This window comes from Paroedura picta, chromosome 3 (assembly GCF_049243985.1).
Source record: "Paroedura picta isolate Pp20150507F chromosome 3, Ppicta_v3.0, whole genome shotgun sequence".
Lineage (NCBI taxonomy): Eukaryota > Metazoa > Chordata > Lepidosauria > Squamata > Gekkonidae > Paroedura > Paroedura picta.
The window spans coordinates 172,704,793-172,723,493 of NC_135371.1; the positions used below are offsets into that span (position 1 = coordinate 172,704,793).

The 18,701-nt window shown below is 50.5% G+C and overlaps 1 protein-coding gene across 7 annotated transcripts in view; it reads right to left on the reverse strand.

Moving 5' to 3' along the window:
• The window catches only part of ATP2B3 (ATPase plasma membrane Ca2+ transporting 3), a 112,681-nt gene that overhangs the window by 29,670 nt on the left and 64,310 nt on the right, over positions 1 to 18,701 (reverse strand). For all 7 annotated transcript variants that reach the window (XM_077329669.1, XM_077329664.1, XM_077329665.1 and 4 more), the window contains 9 exons: positions 18,103 to 18,267; positions 16,585 to 16,799; positions 14,309 to 14,551; positions 9,625 to 9,866; positions 7,022 to 7,256; positions 5,648 to 5,827; positions 3,963 to 4,050; positions 2,842 to 2,948; positions 1,522 to 1,713 (listed from right to left, as the gene is read on the reverse strand). In XM_077329669.1, coding sequence (XP_077185784.1) covers positions 1,522 to 1,713; positions 2,842 to 2,948; positions 3,963 to 4,050; positions 5,648 to 5,827; positions 7,022 to 7,256; positions 9,625 to 9,866; positions 14,309 to 14,551; positions 16,585 to 16,799; positions 18,103 to 18,267 — 1,667 coding nt within the window. The remainder of the gene's footprint in view (positions 1 to 1,521; positions 1,714 to 2,841; positions 2,949 to 3,962; positions 4,051 to 5,647; positions 5,828 to 7,021; positions 7,257 to 9,624; positions 9,867 to 14,308; positions 14,552 to 16,584; positions 16,800 to 18,102; positions 18,268 to 18,701) is intronic.

Here is an 18,701-nt window from a genome sequence, read left to right on the forward strand (position 1 = left end):
AAGGCCACAGAGTCCCCCCTCCCAAGCAGCCCTTTCCTCCAGGGGAACTGATCTCTGCAGTCTGGAAAGGAGCTGGAATCCCAGGGGATCCCCAGGCCCCACCTGGAGGCTGGCATCCCTGACCCTCAGTGGGGTCCAAGGCCACAGAGTCCCCCCTCCCAAGCAGCCCTTTCCTCCAGGGGAACTGATCTCTGCAGTCTGGAGAGGAGCTGGAATTCCAGGGGATCCCCAGGCCCCACCTGGAGGCTGGCATCCCTGACCCTCAGTGGGGTCCAAGGCCACAGAGCCCCCCCTCCCAAGCAGCCCTTTCCTCCAGGGGAACTGATCTCTGCAGTCTGGAGAGGAGAATGATTCCCTGATTCTGATAATGGGCAGTTTTTCCATTCAATTTATTTTTCAAAGGCTCCTCAGGGTTCATCGGCGTGATGTCCGTGGACTGCATTCTCTCTCCACTCTGTGCTCTTCAGTCCAAAGAGTGGACTTCTAAAGTGGTTTGCAGCCATTAAAGCGCAATAGAAATGCCAATCCCCTTTTTAAAGAAAGCTTTAAAAGGGAGTTCTGGCAGAAACGTTTCCTGTTCCGGACACATGGGGAGCAGGTTCAAGATCTCAACACTCCGGTTGACCCTGGGGCATGAGTAAGCTTCCCCGCCTGCCTTCCACGAGGAAAGAAGTAGAAGGTTATGGCACATTGTGTAAACTGTGAGACAAGTTGTCTACTAAAAAGAGTCCTAGGGAGTGTAATGTCAGGGCTGTAGAAAAGAGCCAGAGTCCAGAAACACCTGAAGGACCACCAGAATTTCTGACAGGAGAGGAGCTTTTGGGAGTCCCCCAAGGTGTGAACAGGAATTCCCAAAAGCTCCTCTCCTGCCATACGTTTTGACAGTCTTTCGGGTGCTGCTGGATTCTGACTCTTTTCTGCGGCTACAGACAGGCTAACCCAGCTACTCATAGAATCGTAGAGTTGAAAGGGACCTCCTGGGTCATCTAGTCCAACCCCCTGCACTGTGCAGGACGCTCACAACCCTCTCGCTCATCCACTGTCACCTGCCACCCCCCTTGAGCATTCACAGAATCAGCCTCTCCGTCAGGTGGCTATCCAGCCTCTGTTTAAAAATCTCCAAAGATGGAGAACCCACCACCTCCCGAGGAAGCCTGTTCCACTGAGGAACCACTCTAACTGTCAGGTACTTCTTTCGGATGTTGAGACGGAATTTCTTTTGCATTAATTTCATCCCATTGGTTCTCGTCCGTCCCTCCGGGGCAAGAGAGAACAACTCTGCTCCATCCTCTACATGGCAGCCTTTTCAATAATTGAAGATGGTTCTCAGATCCCCTCTCGGTTGCCTCCTCTCCAGGCTAAACAGACCAAGCTCCCCCAACCTTTCCTCCTACGTCTTGGTCTCCAAACCCCTCACCCTCTTTGCTGCCCTCCTCTGGACACGCTCCAGTTGGTCTACATCCCTCTTCAAGTAGGGTGCCCAAAACTGAACACAGGACTCCAAGGGACACGCCCCCCTACCTGGGTGATGCAGGCGCCAGTGAAGGCCACGATGACGGCCACTACGTTGACCGTGAGCTGGAATTGCAGGAATTTGGAGATGCTGTCATATACATTGCGGCCCCACATCACTGCCTTGACAATGCTGGAGAAGTTGTCGTCGGTCAGGATGATGTCCGAGGCCTCCTTCGCCACGTCAGTGCCTGCTATGCCCTGCGGAGGGGGTGGTGGGAGAGATGACAGACTTAGGAACATCAGAAGAGCCCTGCTGGATCAAACCTTTGGTCCATCTAGTCCAGCATCCTGCCTCACACAGTGACGAACTGGTTTCTCTGGAGGGCCAGCCACAAGGCAGAGAGGCCGAGGCATTCAGTAGAACATCAGAAGAACCCTGCTGGATCACACCAGTGAGGGTCCATCTTGTCGAGCATCCTGTCTCATACTGAGGCCAACCAGTTCTTCTGGAGGGCCTACAACAAGGCAGAGAGGTTGAGTCCTTCATGAGAACATCCTAAGAGCCTTGCTGCATCAGACCAGGGGTCTATCTTGTCTCACACAGTGGCTGACCAGTTCCTTTGAAGGGCCAACCACAGGGCAGAGATGGAAGCTTTCATAAGAACATGAGAAGAGCCCCGCTGGATCAGACCAAAAGTACATCTATCCAGCATCCTTCCTGACCCAGAGGCCAACTAAGAGGAAATCAGGCACCCATGGCTGAGGGGGGCCATATCCTATCTTTCTCCAACCTAAATTTCTAGATCTATCTCCTGCATTTTTTGTTGGAATATTCTCAGATCTGTACCGTGCATGATTCTATGGCATATATGAAGAATATCCTACGGAGGATATTGGAGGAGATGTGTACTTAGCATATTCCTGATATTTTTCCAAATAATCTTCTCCTGTATCCTCATTGACTCAGTCGGAGACTTCCTGCTCCTTTGAGCACACTTCCTCTCTGCTTGCCTCCAGATGAAGAAAACATGCAGTCAGTTAAACTGCTAGGACTCTCTCTCTCCCCCCCCCTCTTTCTTTACAAAGTTGTTTCAATTCTCAATAAAACTATTTTATTCTTTAAGAAGCCGGTGCTGTGCTCTTTTGCATGTTTAAACCCTGCCAACATTTTTAGAATGCCATTCTGCGAAAGGGCAAGGTGTAGGAGTCTCCCTTCCTCATTTCACCCTCACAATAACCCTGTGAGGTAGTACGCCAGAGAGGGAGAGAGATTAGCCCAAGGTTTGTCAACAAGTTTCATAGCAGAGGGGGTCTCCCATATCCCCTGTGCCAGAGGGTCTCCCTCTGGAAAGATTGGTGGCAGGGTTTGGCCGCTCTCCCCCTCACCATGGCAAAGCCCACGTCGGCCTTCTTGAGGGCTGGCCCGTCATTAGTCCCATCACCGGTGACTGCCACCACCTGTCGCTGCTCTCCAATGGTGCTGTCGATAATACCTGAAAGGACAAGAATTCGGGTTAGTTTGTGTTATGCGTTCACCAGCTTCTTCCCTTCTCCTTTCCCAGAGGTTTGCTCTACCATAGTTAACCTGAAAATCTGAATCAGGAGACCATTTATTACCACTTCCAATCCTGGGTTGGTGGGTTTTACAAACCAGGTTTGGTGGTACGTCTAGTGAGCACAAAGCTCAGTCTACAGAGAAATAAAATTAAAACAAACTGGGGAGAGAAATCTGTCACCATGTATGGGTCAGCTGTTCTACTGAGAAAAGAGCTGTTCTTCTGAGAAAAGTCCGGTAGCACCGTCAAGACTAACAAAATTGGTGGCAGGGGAAGGGCTTTTGTGAGTCACTGCTCACTTCTTCAGATCTGAAAAGAGCAATAGTCCAGTAGCACTGTCATGTCTGACCCTTGGGGTGACGCCCTCCAGCGTTTTCATGGCAGACTCAATACGGGGTGGTTTGCCAGTGCCTTCCCCAGTCATTACTAGGGTTGTGCGATTCGGCTGGTTCGGCGGCCGTTCCCTCCGGGCGCAGCCAGCGCCGCACCGCAGGGGGGGGAGGGCGGTGCCGGCAGCGGCGTGACAGCGGGCGCAACCACGCAGGCGTGCCTGTGTGGTTGCGCCCGCTGTCACGCCGCTGCCGGCACCGCCCTCCCCCCCGCGCGGAGTGGCGCTGGCTGCGCCCGGAGGGAACGGCCGCCGAACCAGCCGAATCGCACAACCCTAGTCATTACCGTTTACCCCCAGCAAGCTGGGTCCTCATTTTACCGACCTCGAAAGGATGGAAGGCTGAGTCAACCTTGAGCCGGCTGCTGGGATCGAACTCCCAACCTCATGGGCAGAGCTTTCAGACTGCATGTCTGCTGCCTTACCATTCTGCGCCACAAGAGGCTCTAAAATACATTAAAACAACCTAATAATCTTGGAGGAATCTTTGCCGTGTCTCCTCTCCCCCAGATCTCTGCTTTGTCCTGCATTTCTTTTGGGGCAAAAAGCTGGTCACCTCTTACCTTTCACCAAGGTGTGTTTGTCGGTGGGTGAAGACCGGGCCAAAACCCGAAGTTTGGGCCAGATTTTATCAAGGCGTTCCTGCTCAATCTGCAGTGTAGGAAGATAGAGAGAAATAAATAAATTACTGTTGGGGGGGCGGGGAAGGTCACGGAATTTACCAATGTAGGGAGATTTGGTATAAGTTGGTGGATAGGTCTGGGCACAGACCAAGAAAATGCAATTCAGTTAATGGTTCATGGCATGCCCAGTTTGCAAACCATGAACCGTCATGAATTTTATCTACCAAATTGCCTGGTTCTAGTTGTGAGGTTCAGGATGCAGTAGAAGGGTCACCTGGCAAGCTAGACACACCAAACTCAAAAGGGATCTCCAGCTCTCTCTGAATTTATGGGGTTCAAGTTACAGCCTCCCAAAGAATGTTCCCCCAAGAAAGTACTTTTGGGGGACATGTCAGACAGAGGTTCAAAAATGCAAGGCACACATGTTAAATGCGCACAGAATCTTTGGATGTTTCCAAGGCTGAAGAATCCCACTCCCTGTTGCTTTTGAAGTTGCTTTGCTGCTCTTTGACGTTGGATAAACCTTTTGACTGAGCGGAGACAGTCGGTCTGGAAATGTATCCATTCACGAACCTCCATGAGCCACCACAAACAGTTTGAAAGTTCATGCAACAAAGTTCAGTTCACAAACCATGAACCGCCCCAAATTTAGTTGGCCAGCCGGTTCGTGCCCATCCCTCTTGGTGCATTTGGTTGGAGATCAGTTTTGCTATCCTTCTAAGCCCATTGACTTTAGTGGACTTAGAGGAGTTCAATAAACATTTTGACTGAGCCAAGGAAATGTCTGGAAATGACTCCACAAACTGCCACGAGCCCCCCACAAACAGCCTGAAAGTTCGTGCAGGTTGACCTGCCATGAATTTCAGTTCACAAACTACGAACAGGCCAAAATTTGTCCCAAAATTCAGTTTCACACTTTTGATTTGTGTGTGATATATAGTATAGTGTAGTGATACCCTGTCTTCTTGGTGCTTGGGGGCCCACAATGGGAGTGCTTCTGGAGTTTTGGCCCCTCTGGTGGAATTCCTGATGGCCCCTGAGTTTTGGTCTATGTGGCTTAGAGCAGTGGTCCCCAACCTTTTTATCACTAAATTGCTTGACAATTTTACTGAGGCTCAGGGAGGGGGTAGTCTTTTGCCGACGGACGTCGCCACCGCCGCCTGAGCCCCTGGTCCACTTGCTTTCCTGCCGGCGGCCCTGACTTCCCACCACCCACTGGGGGGTGCTGCCAGCAGCACCTGCCACGCCGAGGGGGAGCCCCAGCCATGGCGGCCGCCGGAGACTACCAAAGGTGAGCCCGCAGCAGAGTGGCAGGGCAGCCCCCGAAGCAGCAGATGGGAGGAGGACGAGAAGGAGCTGCAGCCAAGTACCGACTGAATCACGGACCGGTCCCGGTCTCAGAATCGAGGATTGGGGACCGCTGGCTTAGAGGGTCGGGCTGGATGGATCACTGGCGTGACCAACATAACTTCTCTTAGGTTCTTATGTCTGGGACAGTGATGCTCTGCATTCTTTGTGCTTGTAGGGCCAGAGTGGGAAGGCTTTCGGACTTCTGGCCCTGCTGGTCGACTTCCTGCTGATCCCTGGCTTTTGGCCCCTGCGTGTCACAGAGTGTTGGCTCTTACCTCCCCCTTTTCGTTGCGGATCCGCCGGTTGAACTCCTTCCCCTCCAGGCACAAGAAATCTTCCCCCGGCTGGATGATGCCACACTTGGCTGCGATAGCCCGGGCGGTGTTGATGTTGTCCCCCGTCACCATGCGGACAGTGATACCAGCACGCTGGCATTTGCGGATGGCTTCTGGCACCTGCAGGAGAGACAGAAGGCTCACCGAATGGCACTGCGCTATCAGGCACAATCTCCTCCGCCAAAGGCCAAATTGACCACCTGGTGCTGAGTTGCTTGGGGATTATGAGGAACAGGACCGACATCACCATACCCTCAGTTGGGGCAGCAGCCAGGGATCAGGGATTCTGGCGGGGCCCACCTCCCCACAATTCCAGTTCCCTGCCAGCTCCCTTATGAGTGCTTCTCCACCCATATGCCCAGCTGCCTACGCTGCACAGCACCCATGGGGCAGGAGCTGTCGGCAGTGCAGATGGCATGGCGGAGGGAGGGCCCGTGATCAGAGCAGAGTGAGGATGCCAAACCAGGTTCCCTGCATATATCGGTAGTGACATCATCACAGTGTGCCATCAGGGTGAGGCTCTGGTATTTGGGCAAAAAACTCTATGGTAAAAATGGCTTCTACCCTCGAGGCTTTGCCAAATATCAGAGCATCGTCCTGGGATTGCTGACATGACCATAACACTTCCGGTGTAGGTCTTGCCACGTTGGTTGGCAACATAGTCTGGATTTCCTCATCTCAGCTGGTAAGACCCCCCCCCCTCCACCAGCCACCTGTTCAGTGGCAGGGGGATTTTCCAGGGGGTGGGAAACCCCCACCTCCACCAGGGGGCCTGGCGACCCTAAGGTACAGATAGTGAGACTCAGATAAGGGGATGGGATTGGGAAGAGCCCCCTGGGAACTCTGGGTGATCTTGGAACCACTTTGCTCTTAGCATAGCCTTCCCCGCAGGATTGTTGTGAGGAGAAAATGAAGGAGGAATGCAAACCCCATCAGAAGAAACACGGGATTTTATTTTTTTAACGTGATGCATCGTTACCTCAATCTCCAATACTGAGATCTCTAACATCGAGATCATGGTTAGATCTATTGTATTGGTGCCACCCTCTTCTGAATATTATTCTCCCCACCAGGCTGAACTTGGGGGGAACTCAGGTAACTAAGATCAGAATTGTGACCACCGCCGCTTATATGTTATATGTAACTTGTTGTTGATGTTAATTGGGGTTTTTATGGGGATTTTATTGTGTTTTAACTATTTATGTTGTAAACCGCCCTGAGACCTATTTGGAGATGAGCGGTCTAAAAATTAAATAACAACAACAACAACAACAACAATAACAACAACAACAACAACAACAACAATAACAATACCTCCGGTCTCACAGGGTCCTCAATCCCCACCACAGCGATGCACGTCAGGTCTATCACGATGTCGTTCTCGTTTTCCCAGTCCGGCTCTTTGCCCGCCGGGAAGTCGCGGTAGGCGATGCAGATTGTCCGCAGCCCGTCGCAGGCCATGGGCTCGATCACTTTCTTCACCATCTCGTCCCGGTCCCGGGGCCGGAAGCTGCGCAGTTCCCCATTGCTACTTAGGATGTTTGTGCACCTGCAACAGCGGGAGGGACCCATGGCGGTCATCCGGACGGACCAGGAAGTGAAAATGGCCCCGGAGCATGTCAAGGTGAGCAGCACCCGCGGAGCGGCAACCCGGTCAATTCTGACCCAGCCAGAGGGGGCCAGGAGGGACACTGGCTCATTTGTTGCCTCCTTCCTGTTGCCAGCCACAGCATCGAAGGAAGAGGCACCCGGTGAGCTACCGTCAATTATGAGTCCGCACCAAATGACCCTGAACAACTGTCGTTTCATTTAGCTTGCTGCTGGCCTCCAGCTACATCCCACCAGGAACTTCCCCTGTTAGCCAGTTTGGTGTAGTGGTTAGGAGTGTGGACTTCTAATCTGGCATGCCGGGTTCGATTCTGCGCTCCCCCACATGCAGCCAGCTGGGTGACCTTGAGCTAATCACAGCACTGATAAAACTGTTCTGACCGGGCAGTGATATCAGGGCTCTCTCAGCCTCACCCACCCCACAGGGTGTCTGTTGTGGGGAGAGGAAAGGGAAGGCGACTGTAAGCTGCTTTGAGCCTCCTTCGGGTAGGGAAAAGCGGCATATAAGAACCAACTCTTCTTCTTCTTCAGTAATCTCAGGGCTCTCTCAGCCTCACTTCCCTCACAGGGTGTCTGTTATGGGGAGAGGAAAGGGAAGGCGATTGTAAGCCACTTTGAACCTCCTTTGGGTAGAGAAAAGCAGCATAGAAGAACCAACTCTTCTTCTTCTTCAGTAATCTCAGGGCTCTCTCAGCCTCACCCACCTCACAGGGTGTCTGTTATGGGGAGAGGAAAGGGAAGGCGACTGTAAGCCGCTTTGAGCCTCCTTCGGGTAGAGAAAAGCGGCATATAAGAACCAACTCTTCTTCTTCTTCTTCTTCTTCTTCTCTCAATTTATGTCCTCGTTCTTTTTGAAGTGAGGCCTCCAGAACTGCACACAGGACTCCCGGTGCGATCTGACCAATGCGGTATACAGCGGGACTATGACATCTTGCGATTTTGATGTGACATCTGCCCGAGCAGGACTATCAATGTTTGATATGATGTCTAACCGTATAGGACCCTCAGTTTTGGCTTTAGTAACAAAAAAGTTGCTTTTTCCTTATCTGCCGACGAGTACACAGCCCCTTGTCTGGCGCCGAAGGGCAGAAACTTGGGGGTGGGTTGGATATAGAAATCTCCTGCCAGAACCTCTGTTGACGGAAAGGGCCATTTCACCCAGAGCCTGGTTGGACATTTGAAAAGCAGCCGAGTCTGAGGCTGTCTACACCAGCGAATGCTGGCAGGGGCTCCTGGGAATTGTAGTCCATGGACATCTGGAGGGCCGCAGTTTGACTACCCCTGGTCTACACGATACATGTGACACGTGTCTGTCACCAACCAGATTCGCAGTCAGATGTAACTCCCAACCTACTTTTGCCAGTGGAAAAGGCCACATGGGGAGGGGGTTACAAGTGGTGCCACCCTGATGGCGGGGGAGGGGGCACTATGCAGGGGCACCGTCTGCGCTTACCCAAACCCAGGAGAGCATCCAGTGTGCTGACATCACCCGGGCATGTCAGAGATGCCCAGTCCAATGCTCTGTCTTTTGGGGAAATGCTATAGTCAAAAATCAGCTTCAAACCATAGAGTTTTGCCCCGAGCCAGAGTGTCACTCTCCAAAATGACCCGGCATGTGGAAATCACTTTTGGGTGGCAGCAGGACATCGGGATGGTTTTCCTGGTCCTGGTGAATGCAGAAGGGGTTTTTTTTTTGGGGGGGGATGAGGATTGCCACGAAAGCATTTTTTTGGGAGGGGGGCTGTCCCCCTGCTTTCTGCAACCTCCAACGTGGGGGGAGCAATGCCATCAGGGTTCCCCCAACCCGCTCTGGGTTGGGGGCAAATCTCTATGGTTTGAGGCAAATCTATTTTACCATAGAGGAGTCATTGGGGGTTGTTGCTCTGGGTTTTGGGCAAACCTCTATGGTTTGAGGCCAATTTTTTTTTTACCATAGAGTCGACATCGGGGGTTGACACTCTGGATTTGGGCCAAATTTAGGCCAATTTTGTTAATCATAGAGTGGTCATTGGGGGTTGACGCTCAGGGCTTTGGGGAATTTTTTTACAAGAGTGTTTCCCCAAAAGCCAAACCCCTGCCCCAACAACACTGATGTACCAAGAGATGTCAGCACACCAGACATTCTTCTGGGTTCAAGTGGTGGGAGGGGGAAGCTTTCACCCTCCCTCCCCCACTGACAGCCCAGCAGCACCTGGCAATGCAAGATTAAGAGCTCATCCACATAAGATGAGTTATGTGAGTCGAATTGGGGACCCTGAGCGCCACTGGACCCTTGGGATGGGGGCAACATTTGTCATCAGTGGACTCACTTTTTAAGGACGATTTCAGAGGCACCTTTGCTGAAGAGACGGTAGCCACCATCAGGCATGCAAGTGACGGTGCTCATGGACTTGCGGACAGAATTGAAGGTGTAGACCTTGTAGAGCTTCTCCTCGGGGATCTGGTCGCGCACCATCTGGTAGTCCCGCCTCAGGTTGACCACAAAGCCCAGCAGGGAGCACTCTGTCTTGTTGCCGACCTGGCGGGGCAGGCCCCCTTCTTTCTCTGGAGGCTGCGGGGAAGGAAAGCAGAATCAAGGCAGGCCCCAGGCTCTGATCCTCCCAGCCCCGGACAGTTCTCTTGCTAGAATCAGAGCAGTACAATTCACAGACAAGCAAGCCATCAGTCCACCAGGGTCAGTATTGTCTGCTCAGATTGTCCACTGCTCTCTGGGGTATCTGGGTGAGCACTCTCCCATCCCCTCCTGCCTGATCCTTTTAGCTGGAGGTGCTGGGGACTGAACCTGGGACCCTATGCTTGCCCAGCAGAGGCTCTGCCACTGTGCCAGGGTCTCAGGCCAAGGTCTTTCCCATCCCCTCCTGCCTGGTCCTTTTAAGGGGAGATGCTGGGGATTGAACCTGGGACCTTCTGCCTGCCAAGCACAGGCTCTGCCACTGAGCCAGGGTCTCAGGTCAAGGTCTTTCCCATCCCCTCCTGCCTGGTCCTTCTAACTGGAGATGCCGGGGATTGAACCTGGGACCTTCTGCCTGCCAAGCAGAGGCCCTGCCACTGAGCCAGGGTCTTAGGCCAAGGTCTTTCCCATCCCATCCTGCCTGGTCCTTCTAACTGGAGATGCCGGGGATTGAACCTGGGACCTTCTGCCTGCCAAGCAGAGGCCCTGCCACTGAGCCAGGGTCTCAGGCCAAGGTCTTTCCCATCCCATCCTGCCTGGTCCTTCTAACTGGAGATGCCGGGGATTGAACCTGGGACCTTCTGCCTGCCAAGCAGAGGCTCTGCCACTGTGCCAGGGTCTCAGGCCAAGGTCTTTCCCATCCCCTCCTGCCTGGTCCTTTTAAGGGGAGATGCTGGGGATTGAACCTGGGACCTTCTGCCTGCCAAGCACAGGCTCTGCCACTGTGCCAGGGTTTCAGGCCAAGGTCTTTCCCATCCCCTCCTGCCTGGTCCTTTTAAGGGGAGATGCTGGGGATTGAACCTGGGACCTTCTGCCTGCCAAGCACAGGCTCTGCCACTGAGCCAGGGTCTCAGGCCAAGGTCTTTCCCATCCCCTCCTGCCTGGTCCTTTTAACTGGAGATGCCGGGGATTGAACCTGGGACCTCCTGCCTACCAAGCACAGACTCTGCCACTGAGCCATAGTCCCTCCTCATAGGTCCTTTTACTGGACTAAATGACGAGGACCTCTCAGTAACTCAGTCGCTGCAATGGACATTGGATCTGGGACATTCGTACTTAAACTGATTTCTCTGTTTCCTCTCTCCCGGAGAACTCTGGTGCGATGGCTGACCTTTGTCTCGCTTTGTGAGTCATGAAAAGACCAAGCTTTTGAGTCGCTTTGATGACTGGCGGTTGCTCAGAATACAAGCCTCTCCTTTTATGTCTAGTGATTTTTCTGCTTTGGTGCTGCGGGAACAGGGTGGGTCTGCTTGGTTGTCATGGATATCTGCAATGCAAGGTAAGGCTTTGGAAGGAAAAGTGCATATCTGGAGGAGGAGGAGGAGGAGGTGGAGGAGGAGGAGGGCTGAATCAGAGAACAGGGCCTGGGCACAGCAGATGGGGAAACGGGGATTTGCATTGCCCTCTTTTTAAGCTCAACGGAACTGATTCTCGCTCATCCGTACGTGTCGATATTTTGTGATTAAATCGTCTGAACAGGCCTTTTGTGGTCCTACATCTCATTGATGTAGGAACACATCTGAATTACACTCCTTGTACTGGCCAGGCACAGCATACATATTGTATTTTATTAGGCTGGACTATATGTTCGAAAACAAGATCTGTAATATGCATAATTTGAGAGCCAATGAGGAATGTCCTCTAGGGGGCATCAGAAGAGATGTGTATTTAGCATAGTTGGACCAGAACTTCTAGATATTTTTCAAATCATCTCCTCCAGCATCCTGATTCGCTCATTGGAGACTTGCTGCTCCTTTGAGCACACTTCCTCCCTGCTTGCCCCCAGAACAGAAGAACAGGGCAGTTAAACAGTTAGGAATCTCTCTCCTCTCTTACTCACAATGTCTGTTTCTATTGTGTTCTTTTAAGCAGCTTGGTGCTTGGCTCCTCTTTGCATATTGAAACTCTGCTGTTAATATATAATTCACACCACCATCCAGAGCACTTTCCCTTCTCCTTGGAACTAAACTGGACATAGCAGCTGCCAGCCCTTCAGGTCTGCCGTATGAAGTAGGAGATCGATGTGATTTAAAGAGCCACGGGAAAGCCGGACCTTCCCTTCGTCCACTGTTTACTTCTCTACCACTCTGCCCCATGGCATGTTTCTCCCAGCATTTCTGGTATCAGAGCCTGGCTGAAGGGGGAAAAAACGATTCTGGGAAGGTCAGCTGCAGGAACAGGAAGGGGAGGGGCTAAGCAACTCCCACCCAACCGTCCCTTCGGCTTTTTGACTCCACCTCCCTTCTTTTTTTATTTTTAATACACCTAGTTATAAAATACATCTTATTGCGAAATTTGCATTAGTTGTTTTGTCCTCTGTTTACATGCATTATTTTTTTTTTTATCCCGTCATAACTTTCCTTAAGTTCTGAACTCAAAACGTTCTGCCTTTCTCCGTACATCAATCTACCCAAATGAAAAAGAAAAATATCTAGTGGCAATTTATAAACTTGATTTAAAATATTCTGCCTTCTCTCATATTTTCAGATTTGGAAAAAACATTAGCTGCCACTTTTAACATCAAAAACCTTATCATTACTATTAAATATTATTAAAGATTACACATATATTGTTGTGTTTTGTTCTTGCTGTCATGCCACTCTGGGTTGGGAGATATCTGGAGATTTCAAGGCGGAGCCAGGAGTGAGCAGGATTTGGGGCAAGGAGAGACATCAGTAAGATGTCTCTCACTGGCAGTCTTCAAGCAAAGGTTGGATACACACTTTTCTTGGATGCTGTAGGATGCTTAGGGCTGATCCTGCGTTGAGCAGGAGGTTGGACTAGATGGCCTCTATGGCCCCTTCCAACTCTATTATTCTATGATTCTAAGATATAATGTTGTGGAGCCCCCCCATAGAAAGCAGTCTTTTTCTCCAGGAGAACTGATCTCCGATGTCTAGAGATGAGCTGTAAGGACCAGGGTGATGGGCGCTGAATGAGTTAACATAACACACCAATACTCACTGCCAGTCTTAAGATATGTGGACATCCTTGTGTACTTTTCCGGGCAACGAGAGAGGTCAAAGGCTGTGAAAAGTGTGTGTAATGAAGTCTAGCTAGGAAAAGAGTACGTAAGCAAAATGTACTGAATAAAGCCTGGGGTCCGGAGAAGGCCCAAGAAGAGAAAGAAGGAAGAGAAGAAGATTCCTTTTCCTCCAGATACCTGTGTCGTGTGTGTCCTTTCATCCCTACCTCTCAGTAGCTCCCTCCCCCCTGGGGACTAGCATCCCTGACCTTCAGTGGGGTACAATGCCACAGATTCCCTCTGCCAAAACAGCTATGTTTTTCAGGAATGTGATCACTGGAGGCTGAAGATTAGCTGAAAACCGGGGGTGGGGGAGAGGATTGGAGACAGCAGAGGAGGGGGAATACATCCAAGAGGGAAATCTCTGCTGGGAGAAGTTAGGACTTCTGGAGCGCAGTCACTTTAAGGGAAGCCTTGCAACTGAGAACCAGGAAGTCTTTGAACTGACACCCTGGCCAATCAGGGAAGACTGCTTTGCTACAAGGCACGGAGAAGGAAGTTAATTTGCAAAAAGCAGAAATCTGCACTTACTGATGGCGATTTTTCAAATATTGATGATTATATCCACTTCTGGATATTGCAGGGGAAAGGTAAGGTCACTCTGGATCAGTCATGCATGTTGAAGAGGGAAAATTTAAAGCACCCCAAATCAACATGGAAACCGAATTCAGTGTAGACGGGAGGGATTTATTTGAACTGGGAGCGGGTAAAATGCCCCGTGCAGACTACACCCCACTTTGAGCATCCCTCATGTCATCCCTAGTGGCTTCCTACCCCTCCCAGAGAAACGCTAGAATCACCCTCTAACACTGCAAACCTAAGAATGAGGATTTTAAGGATTTTAAGGATGGTTGAGTTGTGTTTTATAATGTTATGGGTTTTATAGGGTTTTATGTATTGGGGTTTTTATAACTGTTAGCTGCCACGAGCCCTTGTGGGAGTGGCGGGATAGAAATGAAATGATAACATTAATCAATCAATCAATTAATTAATTAATTAATTAATTAATTAATTAACAACTTTCAAAGTGTCCTGAAGTCCATGGGTTTAGAGAGTATAACTCTGGGACTGCCATGCAAATGGCCGACAAAACTGTATCTCCCCCCCCAAAAAAAACATGACCCAGAGAGCAAAGACAACAGCGGATCGTAACCAACGCCACCCCTTCTGCAAGCTTTACGAGACCCATCCGTCTAAGCCCCTTCCAGGCCTGGTTTTTGCTCAAGCTCCTATCCCCTCTAGCCCGAGGACTCAGTGGCTTGGAGGGCTGAGGACGACCTCGAGGGCCAAGGCTTACTAGTATCTTGGTGGTGTAGGCACTGTTGATGGCGATGGCGTGCACCAGCAGGTCTAGCGTCTTGGAATTCAGGCTGGTGGGGTCAGGGGTCGCCTTGTAATGCGTGTCGCCCAAGTAGCACTGCACGACGGTCATGCGGTTGGTGGTGAGCGTGCCGGTCTTGTCGGAGCAGATGGCCGTGGCGTTGCCCATCGTCTCACAGGCGTCCAGGTGGCGAACCAGATTGTTGTCCTTCATCATTTTCTGGGGTCAAAGAAGGAGTTTTAAGAGTCTGGGCGGTCGGTCGCCCGCCATCTCCCTTCGGCCGCAGCGAAGGACAGATTGGAAGCTGGGCACGGCTTAAAAGGACACTGTCGGGAAATTTATTTGCTTATCTATCAAGTGGCGCGTGGAGAAGAAGGCAGCTAAGGATGACGAGTACATGTTGGGTTGAGTTGAATCCTCATGGCTCCAGTCTTGCCTGCTGCCGTAGGATCTTCCTATTTTAGGGCAGGTCCTTTCTTGTGCCCCCCAGCCCAACTGTACTAATTTCACCAACCCACAAACTTCTCACCAACCCACAATCTACTTACCCACCTGAGCTTCAGAAGTGGATATTATTATTATTATTATTATTATTATTATTATTATTATTATTATTACTATTACTATTATTACTATTATTACTATTACTATTATTATACATAGCCCCCCTGGGGGGTTTGAAGTAGTCATCATCACCCTCCATCCCCCAATGCCCTGGTTCGGGTAGGGGAGAGTAGTATTTTCCGCCGTGTTGGGTATTTTTATAGTCTTTTAATGGGGGTTTTAATGGGGGATTTTAAGACTATTGTTACCCGCCACGAGCCTGTAGGGAGTGGCGGGAAATAAATCTAATAATAATAATAATAATAATAATAATAATAATAATAATAATAATAATAATAATAATTCTATTTATTTTCCACCACTCCCTAAAGGCTCGTGGCGGGTGACAACAACAACAACAACAACAACAATAATAATAATTTGATTTATTTCCTGCCACTCCCTACAGGCTCGTGGCGGGTAACAGTAGTTTTAAAATCCCCCATTAAAACCCCCGTTAAAAGACTATAAAAATACCCCACACGGCGGAAAATACCACTCTCCCCTACCCAAACAAGGGCATTGGGGGATGGAGGGTGATGATGACTACTTCAAATCCCCCAGGGGGGCTATGTATAATAATAATAATAATTATTATTATTATATTTATTTATTTATTTATTTATTACCCGCCACTCTCGGCAAAGCTGGCTCACGGTGGGTTGCACAATAAAATAAGTAAAATTATCCCCTAAAAACCCCAGTAAAATACAACAATTCACAACAGAATCTCCAGTACACAAACACAACGGCAGACTAACCCCCTACCTGCCCCTGCTGGGAAACTAGGGGTACTGCTGGCCACCATTGTTCAATTATGGAGGAACCTCCTTCTTTTCCCCTCCTTTGTCCTCCCTTGGGGGGCCCACAGACTCTTTCTTCGCCCTGGCCTCAACTGTAAACCTGGCGGAAGAGCTCCGTTCTACAGGCCCTGCGAAAAGCAGAAAGCTCCTGCAGGGCCTGCAGCTCCTCCGAGAGCTCATTCCACCAAGTCGGGGCCAGGACTGAAAAGGCCCCGGCCTGGTTGAGGCCAGGCGAGCCTCTTTGGGGCCGGGAATGACCAGTAAGTTGGAACCCGCAGAGTGCAAAGCCCTGTGGGGGGCATCGGGCAACAGGCGGGCTCGCAGATATGTGGGGCCCGGACTGCGCAAGGCCTTAAAGGTCAATACCAAAACCCTGAACCTGATACGGGCCGCAACTAAATAGACTAAAGGTAAAGGTAAAGGTATCCCCTGTGCAAGCACCGGCTCATGTCTGGCCCTTGGGGTGACGCCCTCTAGCGTTTTCATGGCAGGCTCAATATGGGGTGGTTTGCCAGGGCCTTCCCCAATCATTACCATTTACCCACCAGCAAGCTGGGTACTCATTTTACCGACCTCGGAAGGATGGAAGGCTGAGTCGACCTTGAGCCGGCTGCTGGGATTGAACTCCCAGCCTCATGGGCAGAGCTTTCAGACTGCATGTCTGCTGCCTTATCACTCTGCGCCACAAGAGGCTCTAAACTAGACTAAACGAGGCTAAAGGAGAGACTGTATGGAGGGCCCTTATGGAATATAGCAGTCCTTTGGATGCCATCCTGCTTTTTGCACGGTGTCGGGGAGGGCGACAGCCTGTCATGCATGCCGGGCACCGAAAACAATCGTTCTCACCTTCACGGAGTAGGCTAAGGAGATGGTGACGGCCAATGGCAGGCCTTCCGGGACCGCCACCACCAGGACGGTGACGCCAATGATGAAGAACTTGACAAAATATTGCACGTAGACCGGGGTGCACTCAGTTGCCCACGTCCTCCCATCAATCACAAAAGTCTGGATGACGAAGTACAGGACCAGGATGATAACAGTGATGGCCGACATCACCAGACCTAGAAGAAGCCGGAGGAGGAGAAGGAGGAGGAGACGAAGGAAAGGAGAACAAGAAGGAAAGGAGGATGTGGAGGAGGAGGAGAAGGAGGAGGTGGTTAGGAGGAAAACAAGGAGGAAAGAAGAAGCAGGAGGAGAAGAAGAAGGAAAAGTGGAGGAGGGGGAGGAGAAGAATGAGAAGAGGAAGGAAAGGAGACGGAGGAGGAGGAGAAGGAAAGGAGAAGAAAGAGAAGAAGGAGGAGGAGGAAAGAAAGGTGGAGGAGAAGAATGAGAAGAAGAAGGAAAGGAGATGGAGGAGGAGGAGAAGGAAAGGAGAAGAAAGAGAAGAAGGAGGAGGAAAGGAGAAGAAGGAAATAAGCAGGAGAAGAATGGGAAGAAGGAAAGGTGAAGAATGAGAAGAAGACGGAAAGGAGGAGGAGGAGGAGGTAAGGAGAAGAAAGAGAAGGAGGAGGAGGAAAAGAAGAAGAAGGAAATAAGCAAGAGAAGAATGGGAAGAAGGAAAGGTGGAGGAGAAGAATGAGAAGAAGATGGAAAGGAGGAGGAGGAGAAGGTAAGGTGAAGAAAGAGAAGAAGGAGGAGGAGGAAAAGAAGAAGAAGGAAATAAGCAGGAGAAGAATGGGAAGAAGGAAAGATGGAGGAGAAGAATGAGAAGAAGAAGGAAAGGAGGAGGAAGAGAAGGTAAGGAGAAGAAAGAGAAGAAGGAGGAGGAGAAGAAGAAGAAGGAAATAAGCAGGAGAAGAATGGGAAGAAGGAAAGGTGGAGGAGAAGAATGAGAAGAAGAAGGAAAGGAGGAGGAGGAGGAGGAGAAGAAAAAGAATGAAAGGAGGAGAAGAAGAGGAAAAGGAGGAAAACAGACCAGAACAAGACAGAGAACACCCCGCCCACCTTGTGTCTGAGATATGACTAAGGGATTTCCATTCCTACTTCTAACCAATGGAGTTTTACCTCTTGAAAGTTCTTCCCTGCCTACTGAACATTACCTCCTGGACTTTACCTCTCAGTAGCTCCCTCCCCCCCACCCGAAATTTTGGTAGACTTCCAGGTGTTCCTGGACTCTTGTTCTTTTCTAGTGCTACAGACAGACACGGCTGCCCCTCTGGATCTGTCTCACCGGAAATAGTCGAATAGTGGAAAATATAAAGAAATAGGAACACTCGTATTGTTTCCTCAGCTTGCTCTTCTAGCAGGATTTTGACCTTCTGGGTAGGGAACATCCCTTTTTTTCTTGAAAGGAGCGCCTATTCCTGGCCCTCCTGCATCTGGATCGGGGCTAGCCCTATGACTCCATCGTGCTCTCACACATACCTGCTTTCCCAATTTGCACAGCCAGTTTGGTGAGCTTCCCCTGCAGAACGGATTTCTCTTTTTTCGGCACGCTGGCTTTCTTCTTCTCCCGCTCTTCCATCTCGCCCCCCTCCGCACTCTTCAGGGGTTGCATCTCCATGGCGACGGCCCCATCTTGTTTTTTGGCTGCACAGAGAGGGAACGGACATGGGTTCACTCAAAGCGAAACACGCTTCCCTCACCGGGACACAGATCCCTAGCTCTTCTCCTGCATCCCCGCATGGAGAAATCAAGCAGACAAGGCATTCCCCTTCAGTTTGTCTTAATCTATCCATGTCTGGCTTGGGTTAAAAGCATGCAGGGAGCAGGTTTGGAGAAAAGCTAGGTTTGATTCCAGGAGTACCTTCAAGATCAATACGATCTTCGGGGGTGTCCAAACTTCCTTTAATTGGACAGGCTAAGAGGTTGGCCTCTCGAAAACATAGATTCTAATAATCTTTTTGGTGTCAAATCTAGGTTTTCACTTGCAGGTGAACATGGCTACACTCTGGAAACCATCTTCAGAAGGGGGGGGGTATTATTCTGCCCCAGTGGGTCTTTTCTCCCATTACGTGGCATCT